We start from the raw sequence: 16,493 nt of genomic DNA, 5'->3' as shown, positions 1-16,493 counted from the left end.
TGTCTATATCTAACTCAGAATAACCTCGCTCTAAAAATTCTGACTTAAGGTCTATAAGAGCTTTTATTGCATCTATATCATTATTGTGCAATCGTAATACTCTGAAAATCTGTCCCTTGAGTGTGTTGCGAGAAATGTGCCTAGGATGCATACATCTTTTATGTAGAAGAGTGTTTTTTCTAGTAGGTTTTCTAAAAATACTACTAGTTACTTGATTCAACTCGGACTTCATTAAAAACACATGAAGAAATTCCATTTCACTAGAGTAGTATTTATATGTGAATTTCAAGAAGTCAGTAGTGTTGTGCATATAAACAATAAAATGATTAAGTTCACATATATCACCTTTCCATAACAGAAAGATATCTACAAAACACACGTACCAGAAATCCTATCGTAGTACTCATTAGTTTCTGTTAGTACAGAAGTATGTTCCCAATTTGCTAGAACTAAATTGGCGTAGCTATTTGCACAAGCTGTGCCCATAGCTATGCCAATTTTCTGAAGATATAATTCATCTTCAAAAGTGAAAATGTTGTTCTCCAGCACAATTTCCAATAATGCACATATCAACTTGACTTTATCATTAGAATAACAGTTATTGATAGTCAAAAATTCCCTGATCATTTCAATTCCCATATCGTTAGGAATGCTAGTGAAAAGGGATTCCACATCTAGTGTGACAAAGATATAGTCACTATCAATAGTTAGTAACCAAGTGTGTAATCCTTCTAAGAATGACTTAGTATCTTTCAGAATAGTATAACATGTATCTAATAATGCATGTAAATTCTTCTCTAGAAAGATAGATAACTGTTCGGTACACCATCCTGTGCCAGAAACAATCGGTCTCATGGGTGGAGTATTTTTATGTATTTTGGGTAATCCATAAATCATAGGGATTAGTGGATGGGCTGTAGTAAAGAACTTAAACAAATCTTCATTTATAAGTTCGGACATTAGCAGATCGAAAATTAAGAAAGAAACTTTTTCCATAATGCTATTTGCAATTACTTTAGAGATACATTCGTATGTATTTGTATCATCTAAAAGTGTATTATGTGGGAAAAACTAATAGATCTCTTAAGGACAGAATATTAGAACATATTAGAGATATTAAGAATAAAAGAGAAATGAATGCTGTAGCAACCCACACTATACAGACAGATCCTTCACACACTTTTAAATTCTTGGTACTGCAGATTATTGATAACACCATTCGAGGAGGTGATCTGGAAAATCGAACAGAGGCTGCTGAGCAAAAATGGATTCTCTTGCTTAATGCAGAGAAACCTCCTGGGCTCAACAACAACTCCTCTTTAAAACCTTTTTTAAAGGCACAACCCTTGAAACATAAATAGACACATCTCTTACACCTTATTTTCTCTTTTTAATAGAATTTGAGATGTTTTTATTTTTATCTGTACATTGATTAAGATACAATGAATATTATGTTCTCATACTACTTTTTTAAAAATGTTACTGTTATATATTAACATTTTTAAACAGTTCATTGTATTTTTGTGCTTTCCCTTTAGCAGTTAATTACATCAATTGACCACCATATGCTGCTATATAAAGATGCTTAAAGTTTTTTAAGATTGTCTGATGAAGCGACTTGTAAGTCATGAAAGCGCTCACCTATGTACTCAGTTTTATCATTATTAAAAGTTTAGAAGTTTCTAGCCTTGTTAGTTGTGTGCAGTCTTTCTACTGCACTATACTGCACTCTTGTGTCCGTTTTTTTGGCTTTCACTTATTCTGTTGATATTGCAGAGGAGGTTTGATTCCACAGTGAGTATTTCTGACGCCATTTGACTTGCTGATGTGCAGTAAATCAGTATTGGGTTGAAGGATACCTTATATGCCAGACATGGGTCGCCGCTTAGCAGTCTGTAGGATATCAAGTATAGTGAAAGAGCTTTGAGTCAGTCCATGTAGGGCATGTTATTTGGGCCTTGTATCCTTTTAGTAAGGTTTCTGTGTGGGCATTCCATTTGTTGCATATGTATGGACAGATACGTGCCAAAGGGGCATTGTATTATATGGCGTAATGAGGGCTGAGTAATGGGGGACAATGATATCCCTAGATATAGATTTAGTCCCTTTGTAAGCTGTGCAATATAGAAGGACTTTCTTGCAACAAAGGACACATATTGGTCATGATTTTAATATTAAGATGTTTTGATTGAAATTGTTTTGTTTCAGTCTTTATTTGGGTATTATGAATTTTCCATTTTTTAACCAACATAATTATCACTTCTAGAACATAAGCAACAGATAGCAAGTCAATTTTTTTATCAAATATATTGTCACATTCAAATGCACCATTTCTGTTGCAGGGCTTACTATGGGGATATCAATTTTTTTGGTGGCCCTTCTCCAATTTCAGTGAAAGCTTCACTAAAACTGAAGCAGCTAGAAGAAGAAAATGAAGATGCTATGTTTGTTTTTGTATCCGATGTCTGGTTAGACCACATGGAAGTATTGGAGAAACTTCACACAATGTTTTCAGGTAATGAACTACTGGTCTGCAGAACTGACCCCATTTTTAGCTGTCAGGATTGCGCATCATTGTTTAGCACTGAGTTCTAAAAATGTGTCTGTTTGGAATAATATTGCATAATTTGATTTAAATTGCTGCATTTGATTGCTTTTGGTGGACCAGCATTTTTGGGTCTGTATTATAAGCTCGACCACTTAGCTTATCGAATGAAGAAACGTCGACAGCTAAACGGCAAAAACTTAAAATCGTGAATGGCCACTTACACAAATTTTTTCATAGGGAAAGAATTTGCTTTGCTGTTATCTTGAATTTGCCCTTTTCCTAATGTAGAGCGATCTCAGAGTTGGTATATGTAGTTAGGAGGGGTGTTGGGGAGCAAAGCCCCCCACTTTGTTAGGGTTTGGAAGTTTATTTTAATTTGCGATGGCCAAGCGAATTCTTTCCCGATGAAAACATTTGTGTAAGTAGCCGTTCGCAATTTTAAGCTTTCGATGTTTAGCTGTTGATGTTTCGGCGTACAAGCTAAGCGGTCGAGTTTCTAATATAGACCCGTATTTTTGACCACCTTATAAACTCCTAGCCTACTTTGTTGCAAAACCAGTTTCCTTCCATATGCACTCAAGACCTCCACAAAAATCTTGTCAACCAAACTTCTTGAGGTGCAATAATGATAAATAGATTCTTACTAGGCTAATGACGCGGGGGACCTTTCTAAACCTAGTCAAGTTTCCCCAAAAGAATAATGATGTCCTGTATCCAGATAAGACATTGAGGGCCAGACATTTTAAGCTACCTCCATGTTTTAAATACCTGATCAAGTCATTGCCCCTTAAATCGGTAGAGCATCTCTTTAAGGTCATGAATTAAATGTTAAGGAACATTTGCATGACTGGTAGCATATAGCCCAGTCTTAAACCATTTTAGCATATTACCTTTGCATTCATCAAATAAAAGCTGCATATTTGACATATTTTAATCAATCATAATTCTAACAATTCAGCATAAAACTGTAACAGTTAACAAGAAGATTGTTCCAGTTGAAAGCTCATATTTTCTTTTACAGTATCTCCAGCATTTATTAACAGTCCATCTGATATTAAACTGGGATGAAGATAAATGACTATGGTCTTATATTTCAAGTAACTGCTATCAAACATTCCTCCTCACCCCTTGACAAACTACCTCCTGTGAAGCATTCTGATTGTCAGACTGGGACAAACTTGAAAGAATACATGAAACTCAGTAACATATTTCAACCTGCTGCTGTCAGATGTATACCATACCCCCAAAATAACCACCTGTGTATGCATCCTATGTTGTATTGTCAGGCAAGTGGAAAAAGACTCCTTTGTAATTTTGTTGCTCTTACAGTTCACTGCTGTGAGACAAGCTGTTGTGACCTTTTCTGCATACCTCTGAGGTTTGTCAGGATAGTTAAGGGAATAATGACTACACTATCCACAGCCCCCCACACAACCTATAACAACATTCATAGGTTCATAGGTTCATACTAGGCTATCTGCCCGAGGGCGTTTATAAGCCTAGCCCATAGTTTTGTGGCTTACGCCACCCCTTTTGTATGGGGAACTATACCCATTATTTTGCTGTGCCTCTGTCTAGCAGTGACACTGAGGTAATCCCTGGAGTATATCTGCGATCTCCCATCCATTGGTCAAGATTTCTCTTGAACAAGGCCAAGAACAAGGTATTCCTGGTACACCTCTAAGAAAAATTAAGTTAGTAATGACCTTGCCATTCCCCAGCCCCCCCCCCCCCACTCCACAATCCTGCTGTGACCTTCTTATGCACACCTTAACCGAGGGGCTGATTTATACTAGTTGAAGTTTAGGGCAGAGAGGCTTATACTAAGCCTGTGGCCAAATTCACTTGTATAAACTAGGGCACAGGTGCAACCAGGCCCGCAGAGGTTTTGATGGGGTCTGGCTGTTCTGTGAAGCATGTTCTGCCTTATTTTTGAAAGGTAATAACTTGTTAACTTTCTCTTTTATTGCTACCCAGAAAAGGTTTGTATGTGCCTGCCTATATTGTGTCCACAGCTAAAAGTCAGTGTTATTTTTACTTGAGTATAAACACAAACGCACAAAACCCCTGAAAACCAGGTCTAGCACACAAGCTGTACTGATTTTTTTTTTTTAATGAAGTACAGACTTACTGACACTGGCCTTGACAAGCCAGTTCTATCACAAGATGCACACACTTGTGCATACACACACTGCACACTTACCTATAGGCAAATTCTTTTGGTGTTGGAGAAAACCTGAGCAGATGGATAAACCCACACAGGTGCAGGAAAGCCATGCAGATAGAAGAAGCCACAGCCAAGAACTCAACCAGAGGTATGCACTGAGATGACACAGATACTCACTATACCACTGTGCAAGTGATAATTTACTTTCACATGCATCATGTGCCCGCCAAACTACCAAAGACTGACACTTATTGTGTGCAATGCTGATTATTTTGATGAAAAGTTAGAAAAATTACAGACAGCTTGTTGCATTTAAACCCCATACACATGCATGAAGACGCACACCAGATTTTATCTAATAGATTGTTTAACAGTACTCCTCCTGAACCTGATCAGCAGTGACTGTTTGACAGCAGTTACACAGCATCAGAGATAATTCATTTATTAATTGTATTAATGACCTTTATACTAATCAGTTATATCCACTTTACTGTATACACCTCAGACAAATGAATGTAAAAACAATAAAGCAGTCTGTCTTACTTCACATAGGTGCCACACTAGTCTTGCAAAATCAGATAAATAACTACTAAAACTGAAAAATGATCTTCTACTTTTAGCAACAGACAGCTGCTACTCCTACCCATCAATTAAAGCCACTTTTGTATGCACCTTATATGTCTAATTGTGATGCACACATGATGGCCATTTATTGAATTTCCACCTTTGCTCCATAAAGTATTCCAAGCTGCATCACACAAATCATATTAATTCTGCAAAGCCAAAATAAAGAGCAAAAAGCATTTAGTCATTTTTCTCCACATGTAGGCCCATCAGTTATAGGTAATATGTTTGTCTAGATCCTGCATGTACAACTCATAAAATAAAATAAAAAATGTTCTGTTAAACTTCTTAAGTAAAAAAAAAAAAAAAAATCAGCTGCAAAGCCAAAAATACTCTCTCAGCGATAAAATATGCAACAAAGCCAAAAATATTGATGGAAAAAATCCCCCAGATCAATGGAAGATGGTAAACATTGCTCTTGCATATCTACAGAGGGTTGGTAGAATAGAAATATTGCATAGCATTCATTTGTTGAAGATCAGAAACTCAGATATCTGTCATTAAGCAACTGCATCCATTGTTGCATTCTAGTCTGCTGTATCACAAGTTTTCTCGTTATTATACTCCAACTCTGTTTGTTTTATTTATTTAACATTTGTTTACCAGGATAATCAGGCTGGACAACTGGTGTCTGTTTTCAGTGGAGTTCTGGGGAGAAAAGCTCCAGACATTAAGTAATGACAAAGATTTGTTACAAAAGTATAAAAATGAAAAAGAAAAAAATTGACAGTACCATAATAAGAAACATAGCAGATGAAATCTATGTGGAAGACTTGCAGAGTGTAGTAGAAGATATTTTAACAAAGCTTATGCAGGGTCGTAGCAATATATACAATATGTACAGTAAGCCAGGTTGTAGCAATATATACAATATGTACAGTAATCATTGGTCGTTAGACAAGTTGATGAAACCTAGAGCATAAGGGAGTAATAGTAGGAATTTCTATAAGGTTAACTCTAGGAGGTGGAGCAAGTTCAGGGGGAGTGGATGCAGTTACAAAGGCGGTTACTGTATAGGTAATCTTTAAGGAGGTTTTTGAATGCATAAGTTTGGTTTTACATTCTGAGGTCAGGGTGTTCACATTTTTCCAACTACATCAGAGCTTTATTGCCTGATCGTAAGGATCTATTTGAGGTGTAGAAGTTTAGGAGACCAGACAAGGTAGGGATTTTCTCTGGATAGTATATTTGTTGGTCAAGCTTAAGTTGGTGATAGCGTAGTAGATTTGGAAGTTTGAGCCAGTGTACATTTTGTAGGGATTGGCAGTGGTGGGAGCAGGATTTGGCATTAATTGTGAACCTTACAGTTTTGTTATAATGGGTAGAGAGTTTGTTTAGGTTGGTTTTATTTATGTTTGTAAATATTGGTGATGCTTAAAGTAGTGTGGACACAAGGTGTGTTCTGGCAATATCAATTTGTGCATTGGAGGTAAGGAAGTTATTGCAGCGATAAAGGATGCCTAGTTTTTTGTGAAATTTGGAGATGGTTGTAGAAATGTGTTCATTGAATTTTAGTTGAGGGTCAGTTGCAAGTCCTAGACGTTTGGCCTTTGATACTGGGGAGACTAGTGTCTTATTGGCTGAGAGTATGGAGAAGTTGAGGTCACTGGGCTTTGGTTGGTGAAATAGCACAAGTTGAATTTTCTTGGGATTTAGTATTAGTTGTGACTTATTTAGCCAGTGTTCTACCTCTGTAAAGGATTCTTGGTCTTTTTGCTGGAGGAGCTGGATATTTGGGGCTGAGCAGATTAGGGTTGTGTCGTCAGTATATTGGACTGTGTCTGTTTTTGTTGTTGCTAAGTGAAGTTGATTTGTAAAGATGTTGAAGAGAAGGGGGCCTAAAACAAAACCTTGTGGGACTCCAAGTGTGATGGGGGGGATAAGGAGTCGAGCCATTTGACAGACTGTTGTGGTTGTGTAAGTAACTTTGGAACGAGAGTCAGGAGGCGCTGTCTGTTAAGATCAGACAGGTAGGTTAGAAGTTTATTATGGGAAACGGTATCAAATGCTATGGATACGTCTAGGAAGGTAGCGGAGACTAGGTTGCCTTGGTTCCTGAGTGAGTTTATGGTGTTTGTGAAGTTAATTAGGAGGGCAGTGATGGTACTGTGGGATGGGCAGAATCTGTGTTTGGATTTGGAGAGGAGATTGTTAGAGAGAGGGTAGATGAGTTGGTGGATACACTTTTCTAAGATCTTTGATGGGGTGAGAGGATCGTGATGGGACGATAATTGGTGTAGTCAGTAGAAGGGGCCACCTTTGTGAAGGGGAATGATAAATGTGGTCTTCCACAAGGATGGGACAGTTTTTTTTTCTTTAATGGATCTGTTTGAGTAGTGAGATGGGGAAAGCTACGGCCTGGGATGCAAGTTGAAGGTCTTCAGTGCGAAGATAGGCAGCTGCTAGGGTGGTTGGTTTGAGTTTGGATAACTATTTTTGAATGATAGCAGTTGGAACTGGTGTGAGGGAGAAGGGGGTGGTGGTATTCATGGCTTTAGAGGTTTCTTGTGGGTTGTGAGCATATTTACTCTTTATAAGTTTCAGTATAGAGATTGTAAAGTATTTGTTAAATTTGATGGCTATGTCTGAGTTTGTGCTGTCTATTTTTTTGGGGGTTGGGCCTTTCCAGGCTGGGTGATGTTGTTTACTGCAGCCCAGGCTTTTTGAGGGTTAGAATTATGCTTGCTTTGGAGGGAGATATAGTGGTTTTGCTTGTCACGCCTAATTTGCTTTTAGCCTTATTACGTAATTCTGGGTTGTTTTGCCTAGTTGTGGGTGTCTTATGTTGTTGCCAGATTTTCCAGGGTTTATCCCTGTCTCTGAGTAGGTCTCTAGTTTAGTTTTGTAGCCAGGGCAGGGGGGCAGGATTAGTACGTGTCGTAATTGTTTTGACTGGAGCTAGGTGATTGACTATGTTTAGAAATGTGTTAAAGTATTCAACTACATTGTCAAGTGGGAGATATTTGATGTGAGACCAGTTACTGGCTTTTAGGGCTTCTAAGAACTGAGCTATGGGGAAGCTTTTATGGCATCAGATTTGTAGTGTGGAGGGTTGACTGTGGGGTTTTAGTTTTTGTCATAGGATAAATGTGAGGTTGTGGTCACTGAGAGAGTCAGGCAATGTACCACACTGGTGAGCAGTATTGGGTTGATTTGTGAGGATCCATTCTAAAATGGATTCTCTTTTGGTGGACTTATCAATGCTGGTATGTGAATGTATGTGTTGGGTGAATTTATATACAGGTTAATATGGTTGGTGGGAGTTGGTACTTGGATAGAGTTCCAGTTGATATTGGTATCGCTAAGACTAAAGTTTCATGGGGGAGGGAGTGGGAAGCTCAGTGTAGGATCGATTCAAGGGTAGTTAGGTTATGACCTGGGGGTAAATATATTTTGAGTATGTTTAGGTTCTTATGTTGGTTAAGGTGGAGTTTAATGAAAAATGGTTTCTGCATTTTTGGAGTCTGGGGAGATGTATTCTAGAAGCTGGAGTTTTAAGCGTTTTTTTTTTTAGTTAGAGCGACAACACCACCACTTTTATTGGATCTATCAGCCCTCAGGATGTTGTATCCAGGTGAAGTTATTTGGTTATCTTTGATATGTGGCTTGAGCCATGTCTCTGTAATGAGCATTAAATCAGGGTCATAAATAGACATTATGGAATGAAGTTGTTGAACTTTATTCATGATACTGCGAATATTCAAGTTAAGGATTAGCAGGTCAGTGGGTTTATGATTTAGGTGGGGCTGGGAGTTGCAGGCATTTGTTGAAGTACTTATTGGGCCTGGGCTGGGGTGACTATCACCACCTAGTAATAGTTGAGACACTAAGGAGGTGGTTGTTTTGAGGTAAAGTATTGTTAGGGTGTGAAATTTCAGACTAGGTTGTTTTTTCTGGATGTAGAGTCAAGGTAAATGGGTGAGTTGAGTTGGGAGGTGAACTGTTTGTAAGTGAATGGGGTTGCAGATAGGTGATTGGGTGGGAAGGTGTTGGAATAGGATAGGGTTGAGGATTGCAGATCATAGTAATGGGTAAGCGGGTGGTGGTAAATGGTGCAGATGGAGGCTATGAGGAGTCCTGTAGAGAGAGAGACTACTAGAAGGGGAGTAAGTTGCAGTTGAGAGTAGAGGAACTGAGGCATTATTGGGTAGGAGTGGTTTGAAGCAGGGCTTATGGTGTATAGAGAGAGTTTGGGTGATTGGGTGTTGATTTAGTATAGGATGAAAGGTGAGTTAGTGAAGTGGGTGTGTAGTAGAATAGAGTTAGTTTATGGTAGAAGGTAGAATAGTAAAGTAGGAGGGTACTGGGGGTAAGAGGAGTGAAATAGTAAAGTAGGAGGTACTTGGAGGTAAGAGGAGTGGTAGTGGGGATGACTGATTATCAGTTTTTGTTGTGGAGTGGCTTAGAGAGTGTGGTAGGAGGAGGGATTATTTTGAGAGAGGTGATTGGATGCAGGGTGTGTTTTTGATGTATCAGGTGATAAGGGGTATGGCTAAATGTACGAGTAGTGGGGATGGGTAGAAAATGGGGGCAGGGTAGGTGAGAAGAGTGAGCCTGAACCCAGAAGGACTGCGTGGCGTGAAAAAACAATCTATCCTGTTAATGGAGACGACCAGATAAGAAAGTTAAATCACTGACCGGCACAAAGATGGGGAATTAGGCATATTGTATCTGAATTTGTAGAGGGTCTGCTTTTGGATTTAACCAAAAAGTGCAGTGAATTTTTGAGACTGTGTTCTATTTGAAGGGAGGAATGAGAAGGGGAAGAGCAGGCAGAAATGGAGGCCCGGTTTGAACTGCTTCACCGGTATCAACAAATTGGATGCGATACCTGGATATCTGCTTCCACCAACAGGGGAAATACTAGTATTACAATACACAGGAGTCCCAAGTCAGTATAGTTAGGCTGGGCAATCTGGATGTCTTATGAGTGTGCTCTCCCATCCCTTAATGTATCCACAAACATAGGCAGTTAACGGGTACTGTTAGCATACGTCTAGTAGGGCTGCAGTTATTGAACAAAAAGCACCTGCACTGCCCTAAAAAGCTGATGGTCCCGATCTGCTTAGGAGCTGCTTCAGGTGTTTGAGGTGATCGTACAGAGGAAAGGACAACTTGCTGACTTTTCTTTCGTGAGGGGGAGGCCTCCGCACCTTTATGGGTTAGCTGTAAAACACAAGGGGTTAGGTTGGATGAGTAAATTACGGCAGTGGAAATATGGCAGGATCAGAACTGGCCTTTGGTCAGCTGGTGACCTAGGCAAAAGGGCTCCACAGTGCCCCCAACCCCCCACACCACCCAGTGCCCCTATCCTGGTCCACCTACATCATCCAAATTACTAGAATGGTGCCCCTGCTAGAACTGCGCCCTAGGCTGCTGCCTGTTTGGCCTATGCCTAAGGTCGGCTATGGGCAGGATATAAACTACTGTACATAGTAAAAAACAGTGTCTGAGCTAAACTAAAACTGAAGAACTTGGAATGGCAATAGTTTGAATTGCAAAGGCCTGAAACATTGAGTCTGTTAACCAGTACGTTAATCCCTTATGCTCAGATTCGAATACAACAGCAATAACAAGTAATGCTATTCACCTGGAATTCAAGCAATTGTACAATGTATGAAAACAACCTAGCCACTGTAATTCAATTGTTTGCCTTATGCAGTGTTAGAATAGCATAGCAACTAAAGCAAGCACTCTGAGCGAGGATGCAATGTTTCTATTGGCTAATGCTGTTTTAATACATCAAAGCCTTGCTCAGGTGGAGGCATATACCAATATATTGGCGGTGTACTACAGTTGATTGCTCTACAAACATGCAAGAAGGCTAGACTACTACAAACATTCCGGCAATTAGCTTTGGGTGTTCGATACCCTCAAGCAGGCTAGGTTTAATACAACAGTTTTGGCGGTCTAGAACAGTTGTTCAGTATTGACACACGTAAGGGAGCTAGACATTATAGTACATTAATAAATTTAATTACATGTAAATTCATTAAGGCAGTCACTTTTCCACTAGTGTAGGTCTCCGGAACACACCGGGGATACAAGCCTATCAGTATTAGTATGTTTTTGCTTAGCTAGCAGTACAGCAGCAATCTACGCTAGACAAGAATCATGTACAGGGCACAGTAAGCTTGACAGTATCATTTACCTAAGGAATTAACAGGCACAGCATTTGTAGGACAGAGAGCCAGGACAGTGATATAGCAAACATAAACTTGTACTTACTGGGGCAGCACACTCATAAGAGGATAGGACGGGATCTGTGGCCGTGGAGTTCAGCAGGGAGCAGAGATTTAAAGATGGCGCCCAGGTGTAGATCACCTTTTATCAGTTGAGGAGGGGGCAGGAGGGAGACCTTGGCTCTTAGTGGGAGGTTGTTTTCAGCTGGTGTGAGCTTGGGTGGACTGAACCCAGCAGAATTGCATGGCACCAAAAAAAAAAATCAGTCCCGTTAATGGAGACGACCAGGTAAGAAAGTTAAATCACTGACCGGCACAAAGGTGGGGAATTGGGCAGATTGTATTTGAATTTGTATTGGGTCTGCTGTTGGATTTAACCAAAAAGTGCAGTGAATTTTAGAGACCATGTTCTATTTGAAGGGCAGACTGAGAAGGGGAAGAGCAGGCAGAAAGGGAGGCCTGGTTTGAACCGTTTCACCAGTATCAGCAAATTGGATGCAATACCTGGGTATCTACTACCACCTACTGGGAAAATGCTAGTATTACAATACACAGGTGTCTCAAATAAGTATAGTTAGGCTGGGCAGTCAGGATGTGTTATGAACGTGCTCTCCCGTCCCTTAATGTATCCACAAACATAACAGGTACTTTTAGCGTACGTCTAGTAGGGCTGCAGTTAGTGAACAAAAAAAGCACCTACACTGCCCTAAAAAGCTGATGGTCCTGATCTGCTTAGGAGCTGCTTCAGGTGTTTGAGGTGCTCGTATGGAGGACAGGACAACTTGCTGACTTTTCTTTCAGGGGGGGGAGACCACCGCATCTTTAGGGGTTAGACTGCCCTAAAAAGCTGATGGTCCCGATCTGCTTAGGTTGTAAGACAATAACTGAACACAAAATGGGGTCTAAGGAAACTGAGTTTGTGCCTTTACATTTTTCTGCCACTGTATCTTGCACCTTCTTTGACAGAGCCATTGTAACAGTAAATTAGTACATTTTGATTTTACCTTGTATGTCTTCATTTGTGGTCAGACATTTTCCAAGCTGTGCTTTATTCTCTTTGAAGACCAGTGTTAGACTCTCACTATTATTCTATTACTTTGGCTTGTGTTTAGGCTGTACATATAAAGCATTGCTAGGAGATGTGCCTTGCTCTCAGTGCTTCATCATTCAAACAGTTTTATCTGTGTAGTGCTCTTGCTTATTGACGATTTATTTTTCTTTAAAGTTCTTTAAGCAAAACTTTCTTCTGTTTGTGGTAGGCTGTAGTCTGTTTTTTTTATCATGAATTCATGGTGACTCCTACCTTTATCTCTTTTTTCCTTTGATGGATTCCACTGACAAGGAAATGGATGAAGTGGTGGAATTTAACATACAGATCAGAAATTTTTAGATACCCATATAAAGCCCACCTTCCATTTCAGATTTTAGGGAAGATAGGACAGTCCCCATCACCGTCCAAAAAACTATGATATGAAGGCTCTAAATTACTGAAAATTTGTGACCAACCTTAGTTCTGCTAGAGAATCATAGCAAGTAACTGTGCTGGTAACCATGTCTTTTTTCCCAAAAAATGTTATTAAACTTTTATTTAAAAAAAACTACATGCAAAGAGAATTGTCAAAATGTAAAGTTAATTGTCTTTTATACTGTATATATCATAGAACAAACACCATATCGGTTTATTTTTGATATTCATTATCTATTTTATCTAATATAGATTCTAGTCTAGCCCAACAGCCAAAATGTGATCTAGTGTAGTTTGATCTTAGCTTAATACATTTTTTAAGACAAAATAGTGGAAAGGTCAATTAAATCTTTGAATGATAGAGACTTCATTTTCCTAATTTCTGGTATTAGTCTTTCTGGTGAATGCCAGTACTTCCCAGAACATTAAGTGATCTTATTTAATGATTTTAGGTAAAGGTACATTAATCATAAGAATTATAACTTTTGTTTGATTATGATTCCCAGACCACCATAATGCTTTAAAGAAATTGTCTACATCAAACCAGGATTTTTGAAATTTCTCGTTCATAAAAAAGATGAATCCAAACAGCTTTTAATATCCCCAACAAGTATTAAATCTATAATCTATATCTATTATATTTTTATGTGGTTATGAAAAGCCTATGTATATTTCCAAATTAACATTTTCCAAGTATATACTGGCAGGTGTTAGACTTTCTGATCACCAAATTAAATTTCTGTTTGTTTCATCCTGTAATTCAATTAGATAGCTTGTTTCTAAAGATCCCAACTGTTATTTTTTATTCTCTTACAGGATTAATTTATACATTTTTGACAAATTATTCTAGAACTAAATTCGCCTTCAACTGTAGCATGTAGACAAATTTTAAGTTCTGGAAGGGTGGACAAAGTCTTTCAGTTGTTACATGTGTAATAAACTCATTGCTTAAAAGCTCCTGTTTTACTTCTATGGTTCTTTGTGACCATGGACTCAAGCTGAAATGGATCCATTTGGATCTATCCACTATCCTCTCAACAAGAATGAAATAAATCATTTGGAGTTTGCTTTTGAGCAGACTTCAACAATTTGTTGGTCTAAGACAAATGGATTTATAAAGGTCATGGGCACTATCAAGAGACATGACAGTTTCATGGCAGTGCCCTGACTTCCTTTCAGGGCACTGTCATTTGTCACCTGCAGCTCAATATAGACATTGCCATTTTAATGCAGTATACGAACAAAGTGGGAATCAAATTCTTATAAATTTGCAAACATGTTTCTGTTCTACCATTGCACCACTCTAGGCATTCGCCCTCGTGATCAAACCACACCAACCGTGGGTAAATCAAGCATTACCCACACCCAGGTGTCGGTTATTGCAAACACTTCAGCATGATCTATTTTATAGTGGTAGTATTTTTTACATTCTAGGTCTTAAACTGGATTTTATAAGTCAGAGTAAACTATTAATGTTTGCAATAGTTTATAAGCAAATATCTCAGCACTCATAAGTTACTTACAAACTGTCAACAGTATTTTGTTCATCCAGGTGAGAGCTTTCATATGAGGCTAAGTAGTTCTGCCTATATTACTTGGTTGTCGAGATAATTAGAAAAACATAAAATTTGTGACTAATAATAAATATTATAACAATTAATATCTCTTTACCTGCACTGGACAGTTGTAATTGCCTTTGTGTAATCTTTAATATAAAATCTTTTAATACTTTGCATGAAGCATGGTTTGGGTATTATTAATGCCATATAAACATAGAAACATCTGGAGGTGCCACTCTACTGTAATGAGTTAAACGTCACTGGTTTCCAACTGCTTTATGAAGGTATGTTCTTCCATTCCAAGACTGGTTCCTACATTTTACCAGTTGTTTGCTGGTTTAACATTTGGCTGTCTGTAGCTTTGAGATGGAGAAAGGAAAGCAAATATTGAAAATTTACGGATATTATGACACAGATTTGTGCAAGTTAGTCTGGTTTTAATATTGCATAAATGGAACTTTTTAAGATAAAAGTAATTTTCAAATAATTAACATTTAATTTGTGTTTACTTTTGCCTTGCAGGTTATTCATCACTACCTCCAACATGCTTCATTTTCTGTGGAAACTTTTCATTTGCACCTTATGGGAAAAGCCAAGTGAAATCACTGAAAGGTAAAGCAATGTACCTTGACATTTGTGATGTTGAAAGTAGTAAGGGATGGCCATGATTAAGTAGGCACTTCCATACTGTTGCTTAGGTTTATGATGGCACAGTATATTGTTTCAGCCACTGGGGCTGCCTTTGTTGATAGAGAGGCAGTGTTGTCGTCCTTCTAATAACTGTTTGTATTGTTTGTTTACTGGTAACATTGTGGTGTGCGCATACTTTGTGGAATATGCTGCTGTCCGTTTCTGAAAAGAGAGAGACTCTCCTTGGAAGTGTGATTGATTTTCCATTTGGTTTTAGAGGTGGCTTAGAATGTGTTTCATGCAGACGTTGGCTTACAGTGACTTCCAGTGGTATAATTAATGAAGTCGTAGTGTTTTGGGATGGCATATGTTAAACGTTTTTCCTGCCATGGTTTGTGGCCTTTTTCCATTCCTCTGACCTGTTTTATTTAGTTGTGGAAGACTAATCTTTGCATTATGTATAGACAGCAGCATGATCACCATGCATAAACATGCCACTACTAGTTGACTAACCAGGTCTAGCATGAAGTCAGAAGGAATGTCAATTTTCATATGGTTTTCCATTTCTTTTTTCAGTAGTGGAAATTGCTGTACAGAGTTTCTTATATTTCAAACAGGAACCAGAATATTTTGTTCTTTTAAGCACATACTACTTCAGAAATAACAACACTCTAAATAATCATACACAGAAAAGACAACAACAGATGATCTGAAGTAGTTAACTTAATTTGTTCATCAACCTATGGGTATCGGATCCGAATTGGATCCGAGCCGGCAGCTTTATTCAGCTAAGATCTGAGCTCCAAGCTCCTCCATCTTACCCATAACCCCCTGCCATCCTTCTCTGTCCTCAGATCTCATTTGCCGCGGCTTATTCAAGCACCTAGAACGAGTTCCAGGCGTAGGGTTTCGTGAGTTTTTGAAGAAAATTTCCTCTGTTTTTCACCTAGTTTTTAGTTTAATTGTTAATGAATGAGTGTTGTTACCTTTTGTAGTTGATTTAGCTAATTTTTGTGGCTAAAATTTATATATTTTCAGTTAGTCTAGTCTCCCTCTTCCCGTGTGTGTGAAGGTGTTTGGGTTAGGCCCATTTACAACTATGGCCGAGGCCCCTAAAACTTTCTTTTCTAAATGCACTGAGTGTGGCCATAAGCTATCCCCGGTGGATAGCCACACTCGGTGTGTTATCTGCCTTGGGGTTGATCATCTTTCTTCGGGCTGCAAAATTTGTGCAGCCTTCAACCACAGGGCTTTGAGGGATAGGAGGTCGAAGTTGATTCTGGTGGGACTTCTGCCCCCAGACTCGGCTTCGTCCTCT

General features: G+C 38.7%; 1 protein-coding gene across 1 annotated transcript in view; it reads left to right on the top strand.

Moving 5' to 3' along the window:
• Nucleotides 1-16,493, top strand: part of POLE2 (DNA polymerase epsilon 2, accessory subunit) — a gene marked incomplete in the record, with an annotated part of 1,055,700 nt that overhangs the window by 578,783 nt on the left and 460,424 nt on the right. Inside the window, 2 exon segments of the mRNA XM_044074281.1 lie at nucleotides 2,343-2,515; nucleotides 15,068-15,157. Coding sequence (XP_043930216.1) covers nucleotides 2,343-2,515; nucleotides 15,068-15,157 — 263 coding nt within the window.

The sequence above is a fragment of the Protopterus annectens genome, chromosome 6.part0, assembly GCF_019279795.1.
Source record: "Protopterus annectens isolate FY-2018-M chromosome 6.part0, PAN1.0, whole genome shotgun sequence".
Taxonomy (NCBI): domain Eukaryota; kingdom Metazoa; phylum Chordata; order Ceratodontiformes; family Protopteridae; genus Protopterus; species Protopterus annectens.
Note: the sequence above shows the minus strand (reverse complement) of the source record. Positions and strands in the feature narration are given on the sequence as shown.